The 27525-nt window shown below is 32.4% G+C and overlaps 1 protein-coding gene across 1 annotated transcript in view; it reads left to right on the top strand.

Moving 5' to 3' along the window:
* The window catches only part of Vta1 (vesicle trafficking 1), an 80311-nt gene extending 54127 nt beyond the window's left edge, over positions 1–26184 (top strand). The window contains exons 6-8 of the mRNA XM_026397632.2: positions 5083–5262; positions 11651–11731; positions 22242–26184. Coding sequence (XP_026253417.1) covers positions 5083–5262; positions 11651–11731; positions 22242–22387 — 407 coding nt within the window. The 3' untranslated portion in view covers positions 22388–26184. The remainder of the gene's footprint in view (positions 1–5082; positions 5263–11650; positions 11732–22241) is intronic.
* Positions 26185–27525: the final 1341 nt, after the last annotated feature.

Genomic DNA, 27525 nt, shown 5'->3' with positions numbered 1-27525 from the left:
TGATGACCTCTTTCGTCTGAACTTCTGCGTAGTAAGTTTTATAAAATATATTTTCAACATAAAAGGTATCTTTATAACTTACAATAATATGATTTATAGAGTACTTGCTTGATGTTAGGCATAATGCTAAACATTTACTATCTAAGTTAGTCGTCTTAAATTTGGGACATGGTTGATCATCCCTACTTATTATTGGGGAAATAAGTATTTAAAAAGAATAAATAACTTGCCCAAGTTCTAGTAACTAGTTAATATAGCCATCGTTGGAACCCAGATCTTTTTTTAATCCAAATGAGCACATGCATTTTTTTTTCCTTCAACTAGTTTGACATAGAATAAGAAGAGTTACACATATTTATCTTCTCCGTGAACTTTTAAGAAATAATTTCAGCCAGTCATTCAGCATAACTGTTAATCTTCCCTTGAGAGGATAGTATCAACATTATGAGGAGGATTTTTGTGCTTTAGACATGATGCAGACCTCTACCTACCAAGACATACACTTGTGCTTCTGTTTTTAAAATTTTTATGTATTTTTTCTTTCTTTTGTTCAAGAAATTTTTTTTCCTTTTTAATGTCATTTTTTTTTGTATTAGCCAAATACTAGAGATGAATATGCCACACACCCTTTTCTTATAGGAGCTTCTATTCCCATGAGGAGTGATGATAGATTAGTCAGCATTTTTAATTTGGTAAGAGACTATGCCTGAACAATGTCTTAGTAGTTAACTGAACTAAAGTCAGGTTAAAAAGTGGAGAGGGATGCTATATCTGAAAAGAACTTCCACAGAAGCAGGGAGGCAGATTCAGAATGTGAGGGTATATGAATTGGAGGAGGAGAGGTCTTCTAATTATGAGACAAATTCAAGGGCTTTTGGTAATCCAAATGATAATAACAGCCTGTGTAAGTTCTCAGCCATGGGCATACAGAGAGCAAATAGAGAAGTATAATCAATAGCACTTCAAGACAGTTTAATTCGAAATTGGCATATGACTCATATTTTTCCAACTTAGGTGATTGGAGGCATGGTAATTCCATCAAAGAAATGGCTAGTACAGGATGAGTAGGTTTGGTTGGAGAGATTTTATTTAAAAAGACATTGAGATGCTAAGGTAACTACTACTTGAAGTGCTCCAACTGGCAATTAGCTATTCTACCAAAGATTTCTGAAGAAAGAGTTGGGATAAAAGTAGAAGTTGAAGCTCTCAGCTCAAAAGCAAGAAGTGAAGCAGAAGTGCAATGTGAATCTCCCAGGGAGAACCAAGCATGATATTGGCCAAATTATTTTGTTATATTATGTGCATGTACAAATATATAACAACAGATCCCACCATTAAGTACAACTGTAATGCACCAATAAAAAAATACAGAAAAATTTTAAAAGAAGATGGAAGCAAAGATGGACTGGGTCTTTATGTGTAGTAATCACATTTGATTTGGGAAGATAGCTTTTTTATATGGTTATGCTTATACTCTTAAATATACCATGAAAATACTTATATTAAACATCTGTTTGCTTTTTTAGGATGATTTCACATGTCATTTTAGGCATATCAGAGTTATCAGTTTTTTTTTTTTTTTTTTTAGGTATTCTTCCCATATCACTGGCTTCTTAAACCTTTACATTTTGGTTATCGTCTTGATCTCCTTTGTTCTGAAACAGTTATTTGTAGTCCTTTTATCACACTAAGTAGATTATTAAGTGTAGGTAATTTTTGTTTTGTTTTCCAAAACTTGGTGTAAGGAGAAGTTTTAATTTCTTTTTTTAACTTTTTTTTTTTTTTTGTAGTTGTAGACAGACAGAATGCCTTTATTTGTTAGTTTTTATGTGGTACTGAGGATTGAACCCAGTGCCTCACACATGCTAAGCAAGTGCTTTGCCATTGAGCTACAGCCCCAGCCCAAAGTTTTAATTTCTATTCTTTGTTGTCATACAAATTTCATGGAGCCTCTGGATAGTAGAAAATTGTGTCTACAGAAATCCTGAAAGGCACAGAGGAGAATATTTTTCACTGTATACTTTTTTAGCTTATTAACTTAAAACAGACTTGGTGTCATAATCAGGTGTTAATATCACAACATCTTACAGTATCTGCTTAGAAATGGCTTAAGGCTCTACAAGAGTAAGTTATTAAATCTCAATTTGTATGAGAAAAAAATCTTTTTTTCCCATTTTCTCAGTATAGTATTATATTCTGTTGTATTTTTCAGCTCTTAACAGTGTATTTATATTTAACCAAAATCTAATCTGTTATCCTAAAATTGAATTTCTAATAAAACCAATAGAAAATAATAGACAGTGTAACTTAATTAATTTAGGTAAAAACCAAGTAATACACTTACTTTTGACAGCAGAATGTATACCCTTTTGCCATGACATTTGAATAGACATTATATAAAATTGATGATATAAAAAATATAAAATTGAAATAAACTCCTTTTATATGGTAACTTTATTTTTGATACAATGAAAATTTACCAAAACGTTGTCTGAACAGAATAAAAGATTCCTATATGCCCTTCATCCAGGCTTGACATTCTCTGACTTCATTTATATTCTGTCCATCACCCTTTTTTTTTTTTAACTTAATTCCTCCAACACACACACAGAGAAGCTATGGATGTAAGTGCTACAGCTAGATTTCATCCTATTTTGCCATGTGTCTCCTTAGTCTCATCTATTTTTATTCCCATCTTATAGGTTTCTTTTCTCTTAGAGAGTTATTCCTCTGCCATTCATTTTGGCCATGTTTTTCTTTATGGCTTTAATCATATGTATAATAGTTAACTTATTAATGTTCTTTTATGCTAATTTTATATCCAAAGTCTTTTTCTATAAACATTTTTTCTTCTGATTTCTATTCACATTGTCCTTTCTTCCCACATACGAATAATTCCTATTGCTAATAGCATGTTATAGCCTCTCTACAGCTTGTTATCTTCCTCTGTAAAGTCCTGTTTCTTGTTCTAACAGTTAACTTGCCTTAACTCAAACTTTTTACCACTTTCAGCTTTAAGTTGTTGCTTTCTTAAGGATTCCTTGAGTATTCCCTAAGTGTGTATGTACAATTCAGGGGTATGCAGGTATCTTCTTGAAGTTTATTTGTATTTGTTCTTTTTAGATATACATGACAGTAGAGTGTATTTTGGTATATTATACATACATGGAATATAACTTATTAGAATCCCAGTCTTGTGGTTGTACATGATGTGGAGTTTCACTGGTGATGTATTCGTATCTGAACATATGAAATTTAAGTCCGATTCATTCTTCTTTCTTTCCTATTCCTATCCCTCCTCCCTTCCCTTCATTCCCCTTTGTCTAATCCAATGAACTTCTATTCTTCCCTGTCCCCACTCCTTATTGTGTGTTAGCATCTGCATATCAAAGAGAACATTCCGGCTTTGGGTTTGGGGGATTGACTTATTTCACTTAGCATGACAGTCTCCAGATCCAGCAAAAGTCATAGTCATTCTTTTTTATGACTGAGTAACATTCCATTGGTATATGTACCACATCTTCTTTATCCCTTCATCTGTTGAAGGACACCAGAGTGATTCCATAGCTTAGCTATTGTGAATTGAGCTGCTGTAAATTTTGATGTGGCTGTGTCACTGTAATATGCTGATTTTAACTCTTTTGGATATATACTGAAGAGTGGGATAACTGGGTCAAATGGTGGTTACATTCTAAGTTTTCTGAGGAATCTCCACACTGCTTTCCACAGTTGTTGCACCAATTTGCAGTGCCATCAGCAATGTATGAGTGTACCTTTTTACCCACATCCTCACCAACATATATTGTTATTTGTATTCTTGATATTTGCCATTCTGACTGGAGTGAAATCTGAGTATAGTTTTAATTTGCATTTCTCTAATTGCTAGAGATGTTGGACATTTTTTCATGTATTTGTTGACCATTCATATTTCTTCTGTGAAGTGCCTGTTCAGTTCCTTTGCCCATTTTTGATTGGGTTATTTGTTTTTTAAGTGGTGCTGGGAATACTGGAAATTCATATATAGTAGAATGACATTTAATCCTTATCTCCCACCCTACACAAAACTCAACTCAAAGAGGATCAAGGAGCTAGGCATTAGGCCAGAGATCCTGAGCCTACTAGAAGATGAAGTAGACCTCATTCTTCATCATGTCGGTTCAGGAACCAACTTCCTCAAGAAGATCCCTGAAGCACAAGAAATAAAATCAAGAATCAATAAATGTGATAGCATCAATCCAAAAAGCTTTCTCAAAACAAAGGAAACAATCAAGAGTGTGAAGAGAGAACCTACAGAATGGGAGAAAATCTTTGCACCTGCTCTTCAGATAGGATATATAATTGTCACTTGAAATATACTATCAAAATTTAATTTTCTCAGATTAGTGTTCAGAGTCAGCTAATGATACTATATATTTTTTAAATGTACATTTCAAAACTTAAAAACCAGGTATCTCATACTTCTTTCTACATAACAAAATGTGAAATTATATTCCTTTGTTTTTATTAACTTAATTTGAACAACATACATAAGTTATTTAATAGTTAATACAAAGTACTGAGTAAAAGGCAATTTTCAGAAAATAGAGTTCACGTTGAATAGCATAAATTCAACTCATTCTTTGTCAAAAATTTCCTTGATCTTTCATAAGTTTTTAAAGAAAGTTTATTTTAAAGAAAATTATGTGGACTGGGGTTGTGGCTCAGAGGCAGAGCGCTTGCCTGGCATGCATGAGGCACTGGGTTTGATCCTCAGCACCACATAAAATAAAACAAAGTTATCGTGTCCACCTATAACTAAAAAAATAAATATTTTTTTTAAAAAAGAAAAAGAAAATATGCTATGTGTAAAAATTTATGAAATTAGTGTTAAACTGAAAAAAGTGATAATCATATTGTTGGGGATAATTAATTTTTGTAAGAAATTCCAGTAATTACTTCAAGAGAAAGAGCCTACTTATCAATTGCCTTAAATAGAATTGCATATGAAGATTCCTTTTATCTTGTGTGTATAGTAAAATAAGAATATTCAGCATTTGTATTTCAAACTGCCTACTTTAATACGGTATATGTGTTACATAATAGATGTTGAGGAAAATGAAGATGCTGGATCATCCTCCCTGCCCACACAGCCGTCTCAGCCATCATCATCATCATCTTATGACCCATCATCCAGCATGCCTTCAGGCGGCTATACTGGAATACAGATTCCTCCAGGTGCACATGCTCCAGCAAATACTCCAGCAGAAGTGCCTCACAGCACAGGTAGGAAATCAGAACTCAGCTTTCGAATTCTCCTTTCAGAAAGAAGAACTGCATTCATCATATTTGAACCTCATACTGATAGTCATAAACTCTGTGATACTTAAGTTTTGTGTGATCTCATGAAAATTATTTTCATAATTTTGATGTTTTATAATCTACTTTTTTGAGCAATGACATATATTTCTATGTGTGGATTACTATTAATAAGAGTAGTTTCTGTACTTTTTGTGGGTATTGCTGTTTTTCTAGACTCCTTTTTTTTTCTCTTCCACCATTGTTTAAGAATAGCACTGAAAATAGTGGGGATTCTTGTAGGAGATGTCAGGGTCACACTGTGATGGCAAGATTAGGACCCTGCTTCTACCCTCTATATGGAAATTATCAGTGATTGGGAGCAGTGAAATCATAGCTGAAAGAAGGGAGTTCAGGTTACTATTTTTTTTTTAATATTATAAATGTGTGGCCTTAAAATAGAGCAGGAGAGCTATATATGATCTTTGAATAGATCAGTATTCTGTGGGTGTTTTTATGAAAATACTGATATCCAGCATTGGGTCAGTGTCAGTGAAGACACTTTCACAAAACTGAATATACATTCCAGTTTACTTGTGTTGTTGACAAGTACCATTCTTAATCGCAAATTAAAAACTATGTGTGTTCTTACTTAATTCTTACATTCAATTTTGATTTTTTTTCCAAGAATTATCCTTAATTTTTTTCATTTGTCTCAGCCTCAATAATCTGTGGTATGACACTATATAACATTTACAGGATATTTAATAAAATGAGTTAGCCTTCTTTTTTAATATTTTTTTATTGTTGATGGACCTTTGTTTTTATTTATTAATATGTGGTGCTCAGAATCGAACCCCATGCCTCACACATGCTAGGGAAGAGCTCTACCACTTATCTACAGTCCCACATTTTCACTTCATAGAGTTAGTTTTCAGCCCCGTTTTATCCAGCTCATTCAGGTGATTTTGCACAAATTGAATAACATTTAAAAGTTTTTCATCTTAACAGTTGTAGAAGCAATTACAATAAATATTTTCCTTCCTATTTTAAATTTTCAGCCTTATATTTTCTACAGATATTGCTGACTTTTTGTCTTTAAATTGATTAATGAAATTGATCATCACATCCCTGATCTCTTTGTGTCAGCATTTGGCATATTTTACCCTGACTTTTCCGTGTTAATTGGTCTGCATGATGACATTAATAAAACCATTTGAATTTATTTTGTAAGTAAAATTTTATGGAACTTTGTTTTAAATATTTTATTATCTTGTAGAAACATTCAGTATTCCCAATGTAGGATAATTAAGCAAAACCAGTTACTTCAGTGTAGCCTTTTGTGAATACTTTTGAAAGGTACTTCAAAATTAAACACTAATTAAGAGTCCCAAACAAGCTTTCTTATAGAGGAATGTGGTGCATTTTTGTGTCAAATGGTATTTGTTATTAATTTCTACCCCTTCCTAAACACCAACTCAACAATTTTTCAGCTTCCCTCAACCTAGGTTTTTCTTCTTTCTACAGTGAAATTAATACTTATTTCTCATGGGTATTTTAATTATTAAAAGGGGAAAAAGTATAAAAAATTGACTACTATTAAGCCTAACACAAAACTCAGCAATCAGCAAACTGGCTTTCTTTCTTTCTTTTTTTCCCCCTTTCCTTCCTATTTCTTTGCCAAAGACACAGGGCATTTAATGCTAAATTAATGAGAATTAGAAATAATTTTATGAATCAAAAGAAGTGTCATATTTAGGGGGGAGGATATTAAACTTACAAAAAGATTATCCAAGGGATATTGTTTTAGACAATATATCTTAGGGCAGAACTATAGTAAAGTCACATATGTATATGGTGTACTTACAGATTTACTCAGTGTGAAAGAAAGAACATACTGTTAGTAGAAGGTCTATATTAAGTTGCTTTATATGTAATTGCTAGTCTTATGCAACAAAAATGACAAAATATTGGTAGTTTCATGTGATCAAACTAATAGACAATGTCTGTTAGAATATTCATGTTGTAAAGATAGAAATTAGGAGGTGATAATAGGAAATTTTCTAGTGTAGACACTTCAATCTGATCTGATTAACTCCAGCATAAGCTGTTTTTTATTTTGGATTGGTCTTTATGACCTCCCCACCCCGCTCTCTTTCTTTCTCTGTCTTTTGGTCCTCAGTGGACAGAATAAAATTTAAAACCTTTGAATTTTTACAGGATAAAGTTCTGTCTTACTTTATAAATTCTTGCAAACTTTGCATTTAAAACAAATCTACAGTCTGGGGTTGTGGCTCAGCAGTAGAGCCCCCGCCTAGCACATGCAAGGCCCTGGGTTCCATCATCAGCCTCATATAAAAATAAATAAAATAAAGGTAGTATGTTCAACTACAATTAAAAAATAAAAATAAAAAAAATATACCCAGTGACATTAGTGAAATTTGAAGCCAAACCTCTATGACTTTATGATTTTATGACCTCCTTTCTGTGTCCCTTTCTCCAAAGAATTAAAATACTGTCAAATCCAAACCTACTTTTCTGATAGTAAAGTGAACTTACAGTTTTCTTTAATGCTGGTTTGAGATATGGAACTCTCCTCCTAGTCCCCAGATATTTTTTTTCTATTATACTTGAAACATTTTAAAAATCAGTTTATAGTTGTCTAATAAAAAAAAAACAGAATAACATTTTTAGTTTATAAATATAGCAGATGTTTCCCCTCTTATTCACTTTAAGGGTGATTTACTTTCTCTCATATAAAGGTCCAGGATGCACTTTTATCAGAGGGAAATCCTTAAGATAGCTGAAAAGAATAGTGTGTACTAATTTACAATATTTAGTTCTTCCACAAAAAAGCAAAGGGGATGTAAAGAGGACATGGATAGTGATTGTTTAAAAAGCTAAGTGTTTACCTTTTTTGCTTTAACCACTCACAAACATCACATTGTAGGAGACTGTAAACTCCTTTTTTTCCTCTTACTTGAAGCATATGCGTCTTACAGTCTATAAATACTATAGAAGCTCTTGGTAGAATATGTAATTAGATGAATTAATAGAACATGTTTTAATCAATGCTAAGCTTTTCATTGAAAGTGTAGCTCACCTTATACATAGAAAAGTTGAACTATGTTGTGGTAGTCCTGGTGTCAAAAGTACTGAGTTTGTTTTCTGTGAGGCTTTGATGTGTTTTTGGTATTCTAGCCTGCCCATTTCTCTCAGTTCTATTTTCATGATTACACTGAGGTTTAACTTAATCTGATCTTCCTATTTTCTTACCTTTTGTTCCTCATAGGCTAACTTTTTTTTTTTCTCTCTCTGCCTCTCTGAATTCCTTTTTTTGGGGTTTTATTTAGTTAGAATTTTTTGGATCATCTTATCTAATTTTCTAACCAACAGCCATGCCTCCCTTTTCAGATCCCCACACTGCTTTGTCAGTAAAGCAATTTAGTGCATACCTACAAATCTTGCAATATTTAATATGTATTGATCCCATCTAATATGCTATGTAACTATCTACTTAAAAGTTAATCAGAAGTTACTTCACAACAGTTCTTTTTTATTAAATTGTTGAATAGAGGAAATCTCCAACCCAATTCTGCTTTCCCCAGGACTGCTTTAGGGTCACATCACTCCAACATATTGCAATCTAGAGAGCTACAACCGTGTGGCAAATTGTCACATGAGACCTGTCCAAATCAAGAAAGAAGGAGAAATAACTAGATTTGAGCATCTCATTAAATAAACAAACAACATAAACAAAAAAGCATTTTAATAACTACACGGGTATTTATAAGCTTTGTTGAGCCAGTTACTCTAGGCCCAGTGGTAACATGCTCATGATTGCTGCCAAGAGGACAAGCCTGGCCTCTATGCTTCAAGATGAACAAGAAGTAGCATCTTTGTGCTGTCTGAGGCATGTTAAGGGGTCTGTGTTGTCAGTTGAAATCTTACTTGAATGACATTATTTCATAACATGCAGACTGTTTAATATTGCTCAAATGAAATTTTACAATATAACTAAAAATTTTCTCCCTGTGAGTTCTGTTTTGTTCTTAATAGTGCCTTTTTACTTGATCACATAGAAGTTACACAAATAAGTTAAAAGGTTAGAGCAGGAGCCCAACAAAATTATATACCTTTTCCAAAAAGCAGTTGGAGAATTTTAATTTAAGAACAAATACAAATTATTTAGCCAAAAATGGTATTGACATATAGACTGTCTTTTTTAAAAGATGTATATGAAAAATATATACTATTATCTACATACATTTTTTGAGTATAGCTGCATCAGAGCACTGGACTTGACTAATCTTTGAAGATTCTTAGATCCTACATTCTAACCTATCTTAATATCATATATTTACATGCCTTTAAATGTTAAGCAGGTTTGGTGTTTATAGTTTAATATATTTGGTTAGCTCTAAACAAAATCAAGGAGGGGGACATGAATTGATCAATTTAAAATTTGTGTCTTCTGACTTTAGAATAACACTTCTATAAATTTTTCTTTGCATATTCATACACATATTTGAGTTTTATAAGAATATTCACCATAGCATTATCTGTAGTAACAAACATTGGAAACAAGTTGAATGTCAGTAAAGAATTACTTTATAAATTATGGTCCATTCATAGAATGGAGCACTTATATAGCCATTAAAAAAGAACAGAGAAGAGGGCTGGGGGTATAGCTCAGTGGTAGAGCACTTGCCTAGCATGTGTGAGGCACTGGGTTTCATCCTCAGCACCACATAAAAATAAATAAATAAAATAAAGGTATTGTGTTCATCTACAACTAAAAATATTAAAAAGAAAAAAGAACCGGGAAGATTTACTTACTACTAAGCCATATTAAGGAGAAAATTCAAGGATAGATATAGTAAGCACAACATACTGCCATTTGCAAAATGTCTTCATAGAGAAAGGAGTGTGTTTAGAGGTTTTTTATTTAGGCAGGAACACAGATTTCTTAATAAAGAATAACGAAAGTATATGTATTGATAGGTTAGGCTAAATATGAAAAGATGCCCTCAAAACTAGTAATAGCCCTAATGTGTCTAGGAGTAGAAATGAGAGGTAGGTTTTAACACATATATTTTTTGTACTATTTAAAAATTTTACTTGGCCTTTTGTCAATACCCCTTTGCATTTAAAAAGTTTTTATTAGCCCAGTTTTCAGTTAAAAAGTCAGACTTATGATGTTTAATCCTTCCAAAGTCTAAGAAATGTCGCTAATTTGCCCTAAAACAAAACAAGCAAAGTAAAATAGTCTGTATTTAAATTATTTTTCCCAATAGGTTAGAATAAGAAGATCCTTCATAGTCAAAACATACCAGGAAGAATTTGAACCAGCCTTTATGAAACCAGCATTCTAGAAAACATATATTTGTATTCCTAGAAACTTTTCTCTTTATCTCCTGCTTTTTCCTTTGTTACCCCTTCCTTATCCCACTATTTTTACCACTTTACCCTTACTACCAATTTCTCACTTCACTTTAATCTATCTAAATGTAACCTATTTCAGTTTGAAACAAATGAATCTTATTTTGAGAGATTAGTTGACTTCATTGATTTGGAGTAATGAATGAACTTTTCTTTGTTTGCTTTTTCTGCTGATTGAATCATTTAAGTCTTTTTTTTTTTTCCTTTTTTGGGAATTTCAACACTGAGTTAATTTTTTAGGTAAATAATAATCTACAATTCTAATACATATTTTAGGCTTAGAACTAGTAATTCATTGAATGTGATAATTTTGACAGGTTCTAAAAGGAAGACAAAATTATTTGATCTATAAAAATACTATCTTAAAAACGGGTTAACTGGGCCTAGGGTTGTGGCTCAGTGGTAGAGTGCTAGCCTAGCATGTGCAGGGCCCTGGGTTAGATCCTCAGCACCACGTAAAAATAAATAAGTAAAATAAAGGTATTGTGTTCAACTACAACTAAAAATAAATATTTGAAAAAAAAATGTTAACTGGACAATTTGAAGTGTATAATTCGTAGTTTCATGTAGAGTGATGAATTGGGACTCATGTGAAGTTAAACCAGTCATAATTATGTCACACCTTGTCTCCAAACTATTTAATTGGCTAAGAAATTAAAAGATAGGAAGGGAGTCTGTGATAAGCTTCAATTGATAAGCAAGTTGAAGAATCACACATGACAAACAAAATATACATTAGGAAATATATGGCCAATAAACTGAGTTTTCCTGCATATTTTCTCTACTAGCCTCTAACCTCAAATAAGCACAAAGGTTTTAAGAAAATATTTAAATGAAGTAATATAATTCTTCCATTATCTTCTAGTTTTTTTTTTCTAACATGTAATTAAGAGCTGTAATACTTTATACCTATTTGTAATTTTCTGATTTGCAGGTGTAACGAGTAATACTATCCAACCTACTCCACAGACTATTCCAGCCATTGATCCTGCACTGTTTAGTACAATTTCCCAGGGTGAGTCAGCTGTTTTCTGAGCTATGTTGTCTTTCCCATTTGGGGGTGTTATTTTGTAATATTACCTTTCGAGTACCGTATATTTAAGTGTTCATATTTAAATTCAAACATCAAGATAATTCAAAACAAATATCTTTGCAGTTTCTCACAAGAACCAAGATTGTTTCATATTATTAAAAATACCCAACTCCCAAGGTGTTCCCTTTCATTGAAGTTCTTTTTTCTTTCACACACTACTGGGTATAGTGGCAGAAACATCTAGACAAAGCTACCATAGAAGTTTATGCTAAATTAGTTTGGTTTAAGATTACTATGTATTGTGATTATGTTCTTTATTATCTACACTGAGTTTTTAGATTATCTGAAAAGAATGGAGATTACTATTGTTGAAAACAGAAATCTTTGAGGTTAACTATTTTGGTTGATATTTTGGTTGGTTGGTTGGTTGGTTGAAGGCTGGGTGATTGGTTTGTTGATTATAATCTTTCCTGCTTTTCTGACTCTCCCCAATTTTTATCTCAAGTCATATTTTGAGTTTATGTTGGACTTTCTCATTCTAAGTTTATTTTCTTCATGTGTCTGATGAGATTTAGTCTTGTTCTATCTAGAATGGAGATCTTGATAGATTTTTTTAAGAAAATGTTTCATTTTTCTCTGACATTATATATGTAGATATATTTTGCGACTTTTATTTTTATGTGCTCCCTATATGAGTTGGAACTGGCCATTGTGCCTACATGTCTTTCAGTCATTGAGGGAGGAGAGTCTATTTTTATAGACCTATATACCTATGTTTATACGGTGATCTTGTTGTCCAATACTACGAACTTTCTTGTTTACTATACATTTAGATGTAGTATATTGTTTACTTAGGTTTAAATGTATGAGTTATTTTAAATGTATTCTACTTGTTCCCGTTTTTTTCAAAAGCAAATGAATTATGGGAATTAAAATTAAGAGCTACAGTAAATTTAAATCCTGGAAGTCCTTGTTTTAAGAGCATTTATATGTTTCTTAAAAGAATGACAGTGTTTGGGTAAAAGGAATAGATTAGGAAGCTGTCAAAAACTGGCACATTACTCAGGAGCATAGTGGAAGATATATACTTGTTAGCAGACAGAAAATAACCTACCCAATTAATACTATATGCCTCTTGTTAGTCTTGGTGTCCAGGTTTCTTTCTATAGTCCCACCACTTTTTAAATCTAAAGTGTGATATGAAAATAGCAGAAAGAAAAATATACAAATAGATCAGTGAAAGAGAATAGCTAAAATGGAAATCAAGTGACATAGTGTGGACATTAAACTAATGGTAAAGATAGTGTTTTATCATTGTGACAAGAATATCTATTGTAAAGCAACATTTAAACAATGGGCTACCTGTCTCATAATTCTTGTGTCTCGTTTAGTTATGACTAACAGGTTTGAAAGATGAAAAGTAACAAATTTCATACAAGAAAAGATCCACTTTCAACCATTATATTATTAAAATGCAGTTAATAGACCAGGAGAAAATATATAATTCTTAAATAATAAATAATGTCCAGAACATATGTAAAACATTCCTACAAATGAGTAAGTCAAACTTAATAGAAAAAAAAAATGAGTGAAAATATAAACACGTACTACAAATGTACAATAAATTCATGAAAGATGCAGGACCTTACTAATTTGAGGTGAGTTCATTTTTTTATCAATCGATGCAAAGATACTTTAAAAGAATGATAATCAACAGTGTTAATGAAGGTATGAGGAATGACTCCTGCATCATATTGGTGGGAGTATAAATTGGTATTCAGTAGCATATTTCACTATCAAAATTGCAAATGCATAAACCTTTTTATTCAGCTATTTCACTTATAGGAATGTTTCATTAGGAAATACTCAGACATGGGCACATGTATTTATGAAAATATTTATTACTGCATTGTTTGTAGTAATAATAAAAATGATTCTAAATGCTCATTAACAGAAAAATAGTTAAATTAATTTTGGTCTATCTCTACTGCATAATACTGTACATTTATTAAAAAGGGGGTTAGGGCTTGGGGAAGTAGCAACTGTCCTGTGGGGGAAAAAAAAGATTGCCCAGATATACCAAGTGACTAATAAAGGCAAATTGCAGAACATTATATATAATATGACCCTGTTTAGGAAAAAAAGAAAACAAAAAGGTATCTTCCTACGTATACAATCTGTAGAATATACAAAGAATGGTGATTTCAGATAAATTAGAGTCTAGACAAATTAAACATACCTTATAATTTTTTAAATTATAAATCATAAAAGTTTCTGCTCTCAGACTTCACTGGAATTAAACTAGAAATCAATAATAGAATGATAGCTACAAAAAATCTCAAATACTTTGAGATTCAGAAACATACTTCAGAATAACACAAGTCAAAGGCAAAATGCAAAGAGAAATTTGAAAATACAACATATCAAAATTTGGGGAACCCTGAAAAGAGAGTACTTAGAAGGAATGCATATACTAGAAAAGAAGAAGCTAAAAATCAGTCATCTAAGATTCTACCTTAGTTTATTAGAAAAAGAGTAAATCCAAAGTAAGCAGAAGAAAACAAATAATAAACACTATAGCAAGAAAGCATTTCCATTTATAATGACTACCTCCCCCAAAAAAGCAAATACCCCTCAGATTTAAACAGAGTGAAAAACCTCTACAATGAAAATTATGAAACACTGATGAATACATACCAAAAATAGAGAAGCTCCTATGTTTATGGATTGAAAAATTAGTGTTGTTTTTAATGCCCATAACTACTCAAAGTGATTTACAGATTCATTGTAATCCTTATCAAAATAGCAATGATATTCTTCACAGAACTAGAAAAAAATGTATCCTAAAATTTATATGGAAGCACAAAAGAGCCCATATAGCCCAAGCAATCTTGAACAAAAAATAAGCTGGAAGCATTACATTATCCAATTTCAAGAGACAATCCAAAGCCAAGTATCTGTAACAGTATGGTACCGGCATAAAAAACAGAAATAAAGATCAGTGGAACAGAATAGAGATTCCAGAATTAAATTCATGCATCTGCAGCCAACTGATTCTCAACAAAGTTTCCAAAAACTTACATTGTAGAAAGGACAACCTGCCTCTTTAATAAGTGGTGAGGGAAAACTAGATAGCCACATAACAGATTGAAACTTGACCCCATCTCTCACCCTGTATGAAAATAACTCAAAATGGATCAAAGACCTTAGTGTTAGATGTGCAACTCTGATGACACTACTAGAAGAAAATATAGACATGCTTCAAGACATTTTAATAGACAGTGAGTTTTTCGGGACTGAAAAAAGAAAAAATTGACAAATGAAATCCCATCAAACTAAAAAAGCTTCTGTACAGCAAAAGAAATGGTTGATGGAGTCAAGAAAAAAACCTAGAGAATGGGAGAAAATGTTTTTTAATTATTCATCCAAAAATGTACTCATAGACAAAATATATAAGGAACTCAAAAAAGGTAATTCTATTAAGAAGTGAACAAAGGATCTGAACAAACACTGCTCATAAGAAAAAATACAAATGGCCAACATATATGGAAAAATGCTCAGTATCATTAGCCATCAGGGAAATGCACATTAAAACTACAATGAGGTATCATCTCACCACAGATAGAATGACTTTTATTAAAAAATAAATAATAATAATAATAAATGTTGTCAAGGATATGGAGAGAAAGGAACTTTTACTCACTGTTGATAGGAATGTAAAATAGTAGAGCTGTTATGAAGAACCCCTAGTATAAGGGTTCCTTAAAACACTAAAATAGATATTACCAGGTGATATAACTTCCATTTCTGTGATATATAGTTTAAGGCAAGGAAGTCAGCATACCAAAGACATACCTCAGTGTAATAGAACACTGTTTATTGCCTCACTGTCTACAATAGCTAAAATATGAAGCAGCCTAGGTGCCCATCAGTAGATGAATGGCTAAGGAAAATGTTATATCACACACACAATTGGGAATTATTTAACCAGAAATCAGCCAAAATGAAATCCTATTATTTGTAACAAAATGAATGAAACCTGGAGGGATGGGGGTGTATTATGTTAAATGAATAAGCCAGGCCACAAAGAAGCATCTTCTCTCCCATATGTGAACATTAAATTCAAAACCTCAACATAGAATAGTGATTACTAGAGACGGAGTAGGGTGGACAAAGGGAGGTTGGATTTGGCCATTACCTACCATATGTTTTGAAATATCACACCGATTTCCATTAATATGTACAGTTAGTACTTGGTAATCAAAAATTAGAGAAACTGATGAAACTGGGAATAGAGTCTCAGTAAAGAAAATGTATAACCAAGAGCTAATTCTTTAGGGAAAAATCAGTAAAATTAATAAGCCTCTAAAGAGAGGCAAAAAGAAAAGACACAAACTATTCATGCCACAAGAGAAAGAGAAGACATTATTACAGATCCTGTGGACATTAAAAGGATAATAAATAAATACTCCAAACAACTCAATGACCACAAATTTGATGTCCTACATGAAATGAACCAAATCTTTGAAATAAACTGTCTGACCAAGCTTACATAAGAAGAAATAATCTGAATAGGTTTATACCTATAAAGAAACTGAATTAATAATTAATAACCTTCCAAAATAGAAAGTACCAGGTACAGATGGAACTCACTAATAAGTTCCATAAAACATTTAAGAAAGAAACTATACCATTTGGTATGATTTCTTTTAGAGGAGAGAAGTAAAGGAATACTTCCTAACTCATTCTGAAACCAACATTATCCTAATACCAAATCTAGATAAAGACATTACAAGAAAACGAAACTGTAGACCAATATCTATGCAGAAAACCTCAATAGTGTGTCATCTTGTTGAATCCAACAATATCAAAAAAAGGTTATAAACCACAACCAAGTGGGATTTATTCTGGGTATATGAGACTAATTGAGCATTTGAAGAGCAGTCAATATACTCTAGCACATTAATAGGCTAAAGAAGAAAAGTCGCATGATCATATCAGTAAGTGTAGAAAAAGCATTTGACAAAATATCATACCCATTCATGAATGAAAAATGAGTAAATTAGGAATAAAGGGGACTTTCCTCAACTAGATTAAGAATATTTTCAAAAATCCTACAGTTAACATCATACTCAATGACGAGAAACTAAAAACTCTATGACCGTCACTAAGGAGGAAAGAATATCCCCTCTCACCATGGCTATTCAACATCATACTGGAAGCCCTGGCTAAAACCATTAGAAAAAAAGGAAATTAAAGATACAGAATGGAAGAAAAAATTTGCTATATACTCTGCCTACAAGAGATTAATAACCAGAATATATAAAGAACTCAAAAAACTTAACACCAAAAAAACTTAATAACCCACTCACAAAAGATCCAAAGAGACATTTCACAAAAGAAGAAATATAAATGGTCAACAAATATGAAGAAAAATATCCTTAACAATCAGGGAGATGCAAATCAAAACTACACTGAGATTTTATCTTACCCAGTCAGAATGGCAATCATCAAGCATACAAATAGCAGTAATTCTGGTGAGGATGTAGGGGAAAAAATACACATTCATTGTTGGTGAAACTGCAAATTAGTGCAACTACTTTGCAAAGCAGTATAGTGATTCCTCAACAGATAAGAATGGAACCGCAATAGGATCCAGCTATCCCACTCCTTGGTGTTGTAAAGATCTAAAATCAGCATACTTTAGTAATACATGCATACCAATGCTTATAGCAGCACAATCCATAATAGCAATTTATGGAATCAGCCTAAGTGCTCATCAGTTTATCAGTAGACAAATGGATAAAGAAAATGGTGTGTGTGTGTGTGTGTGTCTGCACATATATATACACACAATGAAATTATATTCAGCCATAAAGAAGAATGAAATTATGTCATTTGTTTCCTCTTATATGCAGAAGCTAAAACTATGGAGCTATTAAAACAGGGTTGCAGGGCTGGGGATGTGGCTCAAGCGGTAGCGCGCTCGCCTGGCGTGCATGTGGCCCGGGTTCGGTCCTCAGCACCACATACAAACAAAGATGTTGTGTCCGCCGAAAACTAAAAAATAAATATTGAAATATTCTCTCTCTCTCTCTCTCTCTCTCTCTCTCTCTCTCTGTCTCTCTTTAAAAAAAAAAAAAAAAAAACAGGGTTGCAGAATATAAGACTTATGGACAGAAGTCAACAATCTTTTTATATACCAGCAAAGAACAAGTGTAATTTGAAATTTAAACATAGTACCGTTGTATTTATGCTTATACAAATAGTTATACAAGGTACTATGTATATCAACACTGTTAAAAAACAATATTAAGGTATAGATCTAATAAAACATAAGATTCCTAGAAAACTACAAAACTAATGAAAGAAATCAAAATCTAAATAAATGGAGAGATATTGCATGTTATTCAGGGATAGGAAGACTCAATGTTCCTAAGATATCAGTTCTTTTTGTTGATTCCATGCTATCCCACTCAAAATCCCACAAGTTATTTTGTGCATATCAACAAACTGGCTATAAAATATATCTGGAGAGGCAAAAAAAAAAAAAACAGAATAATCAACACAGTATTGAAGGAGAAGAGCAAAGTTGGAGGACTGATCTTTCCTGACTTCAAGACATAGTATAAATCTACAGTAGTCATAACAGTGTAGTATTACCAAAAGAAGAGACAGATCAGTGCAACAGAATAGCACATAGAGTAGTCAGCTATACATCCATCCAGATAGGATTCTGTTCACTGTTAAAAAGAAATAATTTCAGACCTTTGAAAGACATGGAGGAAACTTAAATGCATATTACTAAGTGAAGGAAACCAATCTGAAAAGACTGTTATACTATGTAATTTCCACTCTGACATTCTAGAAAAGGCAAAACTGTGGAGAGTAAAAATATCAATAGTTGGTCAGGGGTTGGAGGAAAGAAGGGAGGGATGAACAGAGTGGGGAACAGAGGAATTTTACAGCAGAAAAGCTATAATGGTGAATGAATGAATACTATCTATAATGATAGATATGTGTCAGTATAATTTGTTTTCACACAAAGAATATTACAGAACAAGAATGAACCCTAATTAGACTCTTGGTGATGATGTGTCAGTGGAAGTTCATTAGTTGTAAGAAAAGTACCACTACACAGTTGCAGGGTGATGATAATAGAAGAGGTGATGCATGTGTTATGGGAAATCTCTCTCCCTTCCTCTCAACTTGACTGTGAGCCTAAAACTCCTCTCTAAGGTTTTTTAAAAATAGAGGTTTTATAATCAAGGTAACTACCATCACCACCAACTCTAGTACTTCCTGTTTCTGCTACATTTGTCTCCTTAGTGCTTAGTACCTTTTAATAAAAATGTGTTGTTTTACTATATTTGTGTATATCAGTATCAAAGTATATTAAATATTTTTGTAATGCATTTGTGGCTGATTCTGGAGAAGAGAACAGAATTGGAATGAAGCACAGTATTTACTTTTTTATTTTTTATTTGTAGATCTCCATATGGCACTAGGATAAGAATAACAACTTCTGAGTCTTTTGAATCTTACTTAAATGATTGTTTAAAAACTTTCCAATTTATGTAGATAGTTATATCTGAAAAGTGTACGTATATTTTTCCCTACATCCTCTAAGATTAACTGCAGGTCAGATTGTTCCCTTTCAGTCCTCCCTGTCAGAGAATAATAGAGTACACTAGGATGAGATTATCCAAGGCCCTGGACATAGCAATTTCAAGAACTATCTAAATACATTAGAAAGCTTTTAAAGACCCATTTTGGAAATTTTTAGAATTAATTGTTTTGTCTTCTGTCTTAACATTAGACAAATCAACCTTGGAAATGGATATTTATGTCAGTTGAGCATACAGAGGTTTCTCTTTACACCAAAAAATGTCTTTGATCCAGTGCTGACCCAGGCCATCTTCACCACTACAGCAGAGAATTTGATAGTATAGCTGTCTTCTGCATATCATTGTCCTGCCCTCTGTAGGGGAGAAGAAATCTTCTGTAAAGAGAGGTTGTGGCCTGAATGGAACTTAGAAGCACACATTTTAAAAGAGATATAAGTGTTAGACAATATTTCTAATCCTGACATCATTTAAATTTTCATTGTACCTATACTTTCTGTCCTTCCTCCCTGGTTCTTATTATAACTTCTAATAAATTTGAATGGTAGGAAAAACAACTTGTATTTGGTTACATTAAGTTTATGTTTTGTTTTGAATATAAAATCAGATAAACTGAAAGTGAACAGTTATTCTCTTCCTGAAATATGTTTCCCTTCTGCTTTCTCTGTTGAGTTTTTAAATAATGAGAATTCATAAGAATCATAATTAGGAAATGGATTTTATTTTTATTCTATTTAAAACTTTTAATTTAGGTATTTTGTTATTAATGACTTATTTATTTTTAAATGAAAGAATGCCTGTTGTGTTAGATAATAGTTAAAGTTTTTGATAAGGCCTTTTAATTTCTTTAAATTGTTGAAAATAAGTCTGACATCTCTGACTATAAAGCATTTTTATATCTACAGTTAATTATTGTGAAATGATTGTATTTTATATGAGTTACATAGTTTTTTATCCTTTTATAAGCTTTATATATACATCTATATTTTTCAGTTAAAATATTTCATGTTTTAAAAATATTTAAATTATTTCATGAAAAATGTAATATTTGTGTTTTGAAATAGTTTATTATTAGTGGATAAGTTTATAAGAACTAAAATAGTAATAGTAACATTTATGCATTTTATCTTTTTAATAAATAAGCAGTATGTCAGCAAAACAGTGCTAAAGCTATGCTGTAAAAGTAACATTAGTTTGAGCATTAGGGCTTTCTTCCAGCAGGTCCAGTAAATTTTGGACATAGGCCCTGCATATTTTAAAGGTTGCCCTAAGATGGTAGGATAGAGTATTAAAGCACGAATGGGTAGTGTTAAGTAAGGGAAGCTGTTTATCAAAAGTGCCTTACCTACATGGTGTATACATGCAAGTGACTAAAGTCTCTTAATTATTTTGAAAAAGAATAATTAAGAATCTGATCGGTGTTTTTCAAGAAAAATAAATAATTAAACTAAAGTGTGCTTACTAAATTGTAAACAGAACTGAAGGACAGATTTTTTTTTTTTTTTAGATTTGATGGGAAACAAATTCCAAGTCCACTAAAATACTAAAAGAATTATGGAGAAAAATAATTTTCATTATAATTAGAATGTGTAATATGTGATTCACAATAAAAGGACCAAATTTTATGCAATCTTTAATAATAATTCAACAAATACTAGAAGTATAGACAACTTGTTGGTGCTCATTCAATAAAATTATCGAGCTGAGTACCTGCAGGTATCTGGCACTGAGATAAAAGCTTGAGATACGTTGTGTTAGTACTATTTGAAAATTTTAGAAAGCAATAATTATATTAATCAAAATTTGATATCAGTTTACCTGGCATTGCTACCTCTTTACCTAGGAAATGTCAAGAGTTTCATTTTATGTCTATCTACAGCAAAATTTAAAACAGCTTTAAAAAAATTATTCTGCTTTAAAAATATAGCCTTATAAACAGAATTGAAATATGTCATCTGCTCTTCATGGTCTTATGACCCCAGCCCTCTCTAATCTATCTGTGGTTTGTATTAGTAATAAAATATTGAAAAGAATGAAGTAAAGTGATCAAAATGCACTTGAGTTTAAGAAAACTAATCAGTACTCCTTAGAGTCCTTATTTCAAATGACAAGTTGCTTATTTCAAATGATAAGAAACAATGCCAGGTATTTACCCTGTCTTTAGAAATATACATGCAAGTATATTCATATCTTAGATTAATATTTTCCCCAAATTATTTAGTTGGGCTCTATACATATTAATCATATATGTGGAGCTAGAAAACTTACTAGGGATAAATTCTGGAGAAAGAATTTATAATGGTTGTTTTCATGTTTTAATTGTTTATAGTAATGTTAAAAAGTTTTGGAAATCTTAAGAATTTTTCCACAGATGGTACAAAAACATAAGATATTTTCATGCAAGAAAAAGTTAAGTGACATGTAATTTTTATATAAAGTACATTATTCACCTTTCTATATTGAGGGTTATATTTATATTCTAGTTCAAATGAGGGTTGACTAGTTTAGTCTGGGTGTATTGTTCCATGAAGAGAAAGGCTCAGCAATTCTAGCATGAACACCAAAGCTACTTTTCTTGTTTTGCACAAACTGTAACTTTTGCAGTTAATTTGCTAAAATATAAAGAATTCTAGTTTAATACCTCATGAAGGAAAATCTTTCACAACTATGTTGCCATATCTGTGGTTTGTATTAGTAATAAAATATTGAAAAGAATGAAGTAAAGTGATCAAAATGCACTTGAGTTTAAGAAAACAACTTTATGTTTTTATGTAACCTTAAATATGTTCATTAATTTTGAATGTAAGCACATGCCTAACAGCACTTTCTATAATCTAATAAATATCTTAATTATTATTTTTTTCTAGGGGACGTCCGTCTAACTCCAGAGGACTTTGCTAGAGCTCAGAAATACTGCAAATATGCTGGCAGTGCTTTGCAGTATGAAGATGTAAGCACTGCTGTACAGAATCTCCAGAAGGCTCTCAAGTTACTGACTACAGGCAGAGAATGAAGCCTTTGTACGACAGATCTGTGTATTTTTGGCATAAGGAACTACCAGTCCATTACTTTATCTTCAGCCTATCAGGAGCACACTTTTAAGAAAGACTTCAATTCCATTTAAAATGACAGTGAAATCTGTGTGTGTCTAATTCCTATTGAAGCACTCAGCAACAGCCTCTGCCAGTTTTCATTTATTCCAGTAAACAAGTCTTGAGTTCCTAGGGTCGGTGTTATCAATGTCCCCAAAATGCCCATTGAACTGGTTCATCCTTCCAAAAATGAAAACATACTTTGTAAAATTTTATTGGGAATAAGTTTTTCTAATTTACTTACATTAAGGGTATTTTTTTAAGTCTATACTTGGACACACAAACCATATTTCTTTGCTATAAAATTCTAAATTTAACTTAAAGTAAAAAGATTTCTAGATTAGAGATTGTTTTTGTTCTCTTCAAGGTTAATAAAACAAATATGAACATCTAAAAATATTAGATGAGTCCAAGAGATTATATTAAAAACTCAATTATTTTCATGTTAGATATAAATACGTTAAAAATTTAAGACTTCATGGAAGGAAATGTAAGTTTGAAAAGTAGAATGACTTTTAAAGAATAAAATTGGTTTCCCAAATGCTTCCTCTGATGCATTGAAGTGTAAGGTGAATTGGTGTTTGTTTCTTAGGCAGTTTGACTGCATGTATTAAAAAATGGGGCGGGGGGTAAATGTAGCCTGGAAACTTGGTGCTTTAAATTAAGGTTCTCTGCTGTTGTGGGATGGAATCCACAGAGTGTATGGATGGAATGATGCAGAAAATTATAGGACTTTAGGTTCTTGGTTTTAAGTTGATAATTTTGTGAGGAATTATGGACTTACTATGTCACCTCCTACATTTGTGCTATGAAAAAAATAAATACAAGGATTCTTTTAACTAGTTCAACTTATTACAAAGCCAAATGTCTGTTTTGATTTGTGTGGTAGATTCGTTTTTTTTTTTAAGTATTTATATTTAGATACAGGAATATAGATGTTTCTTTAGTAAGAAAAAAAAAATTTTAATGAATTTGACAAATTTACCAGAAATTTATCTGGTCAATTTCATTTATGCTACTTGGATCGTAATCTTTTAACTTAGGGGTCAGCAAGCTGTGGCCCCTGGGCTATTCACATTGTTGTGTTAAGAATTTATTGCAATAAAACCATCCTTATTCATTTTTTTGATCTGTGGTTGCTCACCACAACTACAGAGTTTGGAGCCTGCAAACCTAAAATGTTTACTGTCTAGCCCCTTAAGAAAAGGTTTGCCAACATCTAATCTAACTGCCCATTTGAAAGAAAATAAATCACTAACTCATAATTATCTGTCGGCTTTTTCCTGCCTAAATGTGATGCTTGCCTTTGTACAGGGTTGGTAGAATAAATATTCAAACTTAATGAACTATTCTAAATAATCACCAAAAAAAGTTCCCCAAAAACCTTACCTCTGGAAAAACGTTCTCGGATTTTTCATAAGATATGTAGACATTTGTAGTCTTAAGCATTTGCATCTGGAAATCCAGTACTCTAATATTAGTTGTGTAGGATACCATTGCAATTAAAAACTGGTCAGGGTGACCTTTTTAAAAGATATAAACACATTTTAATTCAAACCTTAACAAGTCTGCACTCTACAAGGTCAAACTTGCCCCCTATTTGACACCCTTGTTGGTTCCCAGTGGGGAGAGCACATGGAGAGGAGGAGACATCATGGAAAGCATGAAGTCCACTGAGTAGCCAGATCTTTGGTGCAGCAGAGTCCCTTTCTGTAAAATGGAAATGACACCATTAGCCACCTCAGAGTTTTATAATAATAATACATGAAGTGCTTAGCACCTGGTAGCATTCCATAAGTGTTTATCATTGTTCATTTTAATGCTATAGTAATGTAATATAAGTTATTAATAATAATTTATTTCCTAAATATCTAGAAATTTCACTTGTCTTTGTGGCCAAAGGCTTACAAATGCTTTCTTGCATGAGGAGACTGACTGTAATGATGTTTTCTAACTTTGTATTTTTCTTTCTTCATATAAAATCTGATGATAAAATTAGGATATGTTTTCTGATGTTATACTAGAATAAGCAGTTTTCATTTGTTCATTCAACATGTATGCACTGAGCAGCTCCTATCTACCTAGTATTGTTCCTTGCAAGAAAAATAGCAGAAAACAAAACAAAAAAATACAATCTCTGCTTCATAGACTTTATACATTCTAATGGGGAGGAAATGGACATATTCAATAGAGGTATACCATATATAGTATTTGACCAGTGGTTCTCAAAGGGTGAGTGTTAGGAATATAATTCTCAGGCCCTGCCTAGTCCTACCCAATCAGAAATTTTCAGGATAGGACCCAGCTTTTTGAGTTTTCAGATACTTTAGCTAATTCCTAAAGTCTGATCGTCCCTAATGTTTGAGGGGGTTACCTCTTCCCAAATCAAGAAGATTGGGAAGCTGGGAGGAGAGATTCCCCAGAGGAAGTAGTTCCCAGTGATGTGGGAACTTGCTAGAAAGTTCTGAGGATGACACTTTGGAAACTTCATTAATGGACAGTGAAAACTAGAGCATAGACCTGGAAGGTATGTCCTACATCCCTATTTCACAGGTGAATAAAGTGAGCCACAGGTAGGATAATCAATCTGCCTGAAGTTACACTGCTAATAGTTATTTCTAAGCTCAGACTGCCTAGTTCAGATTATTAAAAGTATTCATATCCATATAAGTTAATCACCAGTGAGGTGTTATGAGTGAATCCCACGTTATCAGCATCGTTGGCTGTTCCTTGTATTTGTGGGGAGCAGAGCAGCTAGATTTTTCCATTGTTTGAGCACTAACTTCTAATTGTGGATGCTAGATAGGGAACACAGAGTATGAACTTCAATATAATTGGACCCTTGATGTTTGGAACATACTGGATTATGGCCTGAAATCAAAGGGACTTGAGTTCAGCAGATAAAAATCAGGACTTAAGTAACTGTTGCAGTAGATCAATGTATAATATTGGAGAGGGTGTCCCACATCACTAGGGAACCCTAAGTTTTTCAGATGTGCTTTTGTGCTTTCTTCTTGTTTTTTAAATAACATTACTGCCTTTCCTAATTAGATAGCGTTCACCTTCAAAAGATCTGATTGGAATATGGACTTCAATACAAAATTAACAATGATGTTTGTTTTTAGTTATTTCCTTGTTCATCTCCCCCAAAAGATGTTAAGCTCTTTAATGGTAAGAGCTCTTTATACAAATATATAAAACCTGGTGCATAATAAGTATCCCTAACTAATGGAGTTAATGGGTGAATAGATGAAAGAATTGTACTGAAATTAAAATCTGGGCTGAAAATGTAGCTTAATGGAAGAGCTCTTGCCTAACAGACTCAAGCACCAGGTTTAATCCCCAGTACTGAAAAAAACATCAAAATCAGTTGTCAATCTGTTATCCAAAATAGCGACCATCAGAATATTGGAATATTACAGTGTCATGTCACCTAACAAGTCTCAATGATGTCTAACTTACATAGTTCTTTATCTTTTGAAATCATGAATTGTAATAGTGAATCAGATGTGCTCAGAACATTCTTAGAATATGTGCTTGTAACATCCTAGACACTATACGTCCTCTGCTGACAGCCTACATATTCTTAGTCAATGTAACATTATGGCAAAAAATAATAATGTATCCCACCCATTAAAATTATTTAACAAGTACAATTTTGTGTGATAAAAGAAAAAATATCCATACCACATTGGAAACTGAAAATAATTACTGTGTCCAAGGAAATTGTAACCAAAAGATTACTTTTACAGGTGAATAGGCAAATCATTAAAAATTAACAGAAACTGCCATTAAGATCTGAACGTTTGGAGAAGATGAACTCATTTGATTTTCCTCCCTCAATTTATATTTTTTTCTGCTTCCCGCAAGTCCATAGACAAGCAATTGAAAAGGTGTGAAGATTGTAAAAGCCAGAGGCACAGGGTGATGTAGAGTTAGGAAACTGGGGTTCTGGTTCCCTCATCATTGCAATCTGCACTGTCCATCAAATAAAGAAAATTAGCCCTACCCATCCTCCTCTGTTAGTTTTCCCAAATACAGCAAAGTCAGCAGAATTAGATTTCTCACATCCTTTGAAGATCTAAAATTCTTCAACTCTCTGAATAATATTCAAGACATCTGCACACAAAATTTGGTATTAGGTCTGTGGTCCTTGAAACACTTCTCATTTCAACTAGACTCCTTATGTGATATTTTCAAGATTAAATCCTGACATTCTTCCTAATCAGTGAGTTAATGTCCCCTGAACATCTTGTGTTAATATGTCAAGAATTCATTCAGAAAATCCCATTGAACAAAATGGAAACCAAGGACTAGGAACACAAAATATTTGCTGTTTCTTTGAGCAGGGAATTTTCTGCAAATGCAAAATTACCATTAAGTTCAAACCTAGTATAAAGAAGATGATGTTAGAGGAAAGAATATGTCCTAGGATTAAGGAGAATAATTTCATAATGATAATTAAGGGGACAAAAATCAGAGGTGTATGTGCTTATCAAAGTATATAAAATGAAAGCTAACATCCCTAATCGTAAAATTAAAAGTGGCCAGAAATCCAGTAGTAGTAGAAAATCCAAAATGGTTAGAAGTCAAAAAAGTTTTGAACACTGACATGATCCTCCAAAACATTTCGGACTTTGGAGCATGTCGTAGTTTAATTTTTAAGTAAAGAATGGTCAGCCAGTAAAGTCTATGCAAATACTCCAGAATCAAAAATTTGATACACTTCTAGTCCTAAGCACTGTGGATAAAAATAGTCAACTTGTATTCAGTTGCAAAGAAAAGTAAGTTTTAAAACTTATCTCAATAGTTGATAGAAAAAAAAATAGTTGATAGAACATTTAGAAAATATGGCTAGTATGCTGGATTCTTGGGGTCCTTAAGATCCTGGATAAAACTAATCATTTAAAAAATATGGACTCCCTCTCATATTCTTCATTTGGGGTGATTCCTTCATAGCATAGTATGAAAACGACCCATCAACCCTTTTTTCATTGAAGATGTTATTTCTCCATTTTGTGAAGATTGCAAATAGCATCTGTAATTTTTTTTTGTTCAA

The sequence above is a fragment of the Urocitellus parryii genome, chromosome 8 (genome assembly GCF_045843805.1).
Source record: "Urocitellus parryii isolate mUroPar1 chromosome 8, mUroPar1.hap1, whole genome shotgun sequence".
NCBI lineage: Eukaryota > Metazoa > Chordata > Mammalia > Rodentia > Sciuridae > Urocitellus > Urocitellus parryii.
The sequence above is the reverse complement of the archived record's forward strand: the minus strand, read 5'-3'. Positions and strand labels throughout refer to the sequence as shown.